The sequence below is a fragment of the Acanthisitta chloris genome, unplaced genomic scaffold, assembly GCF_000695815.1.
Source record: "Acanthisitta chloris isolate BGI_N310 unplaced genomic scaffold, ASM69581v1 scaffold16546, whole genome shotgun sequence".
NCBI classification, from domain to species: Eukaryota; Metazoa; Chordata; class Aves; order Passeriformes; family Acanthisittidae; genus Acanthisitta; species Acanthisitta chloris.
Genome location: NW_008679952.1, coordinates 16,451 through 16,936, shown reverse-complemented (window position 1 = coordinate 16,936; position 486 = coordinate 16,451). Strand labels below are relative to the sequence as shown.

General features: G+C 50.4%; 1 protein-coding gene across 1 annotated transcript in view; it reads left to right on the top strand.

The window, feature by feature from the left end:
• The first annotated feature begins 214 nt into the window (after positions 1–214).
• The window catches only part of SLC26A9 (solute carrier family 26 (anion exchanger), member 9), a 12,531-nt gene continuing 12,259 nt past the window's right edge, over positions 215–486 (top strand). The window contains exon 1 of the mRNA XM_009077539.1: positions 215–339. Coding sequence (XP_009075787.1) covers positions 215–339 — 125 coding nt within the window. The remainder of the gene's footprint in view (positions 340–486) is intronic.

The following is a 486-nucleotide window of genomic DNA, read 5'->3' as shown; positions in this document are numbered from 1 at the left end:
AGCAGCCCCTGGAGCTGGAGAAGCCACTCCCAGGACCTGCCTCTGCGCCACGGGGAAACTATTTAGGGTGGAGAAGTTCGGGGAGGGCTCCCAGACGCTGGAGGTGTCCAGTCTGTTATACTGCAGGTGGGGCCAGTCACATTCTTGGCTTTGCTTCTTCTTTCCTTTTTTTTTTCTTTTTTTTCCCCCTTGGAAACATTTCGATGACCCAGAGATGAAGCACGCGAGGCCTCGCTATGCCATCGACCGTCCTGCTTACTCCCTCAGCCTCTTTGATGAGGAGTTTGAGAAGAAAAGCAGAACTTATCCCATTGGGGAGAAGTTGAGGAACCAGTTCAGGTAACAGAATGTCATAGCTGGGGTGAATCTCAACCAGATCTGGGCTAGAATTGGGGTATAATAGGGTTATACTTCCCATTTTTATCCTGGGGAAGCTTCTCCGTGGTCTTCAAGGCTTTGATGGATGAAAGGCATGGGAGCAATGGA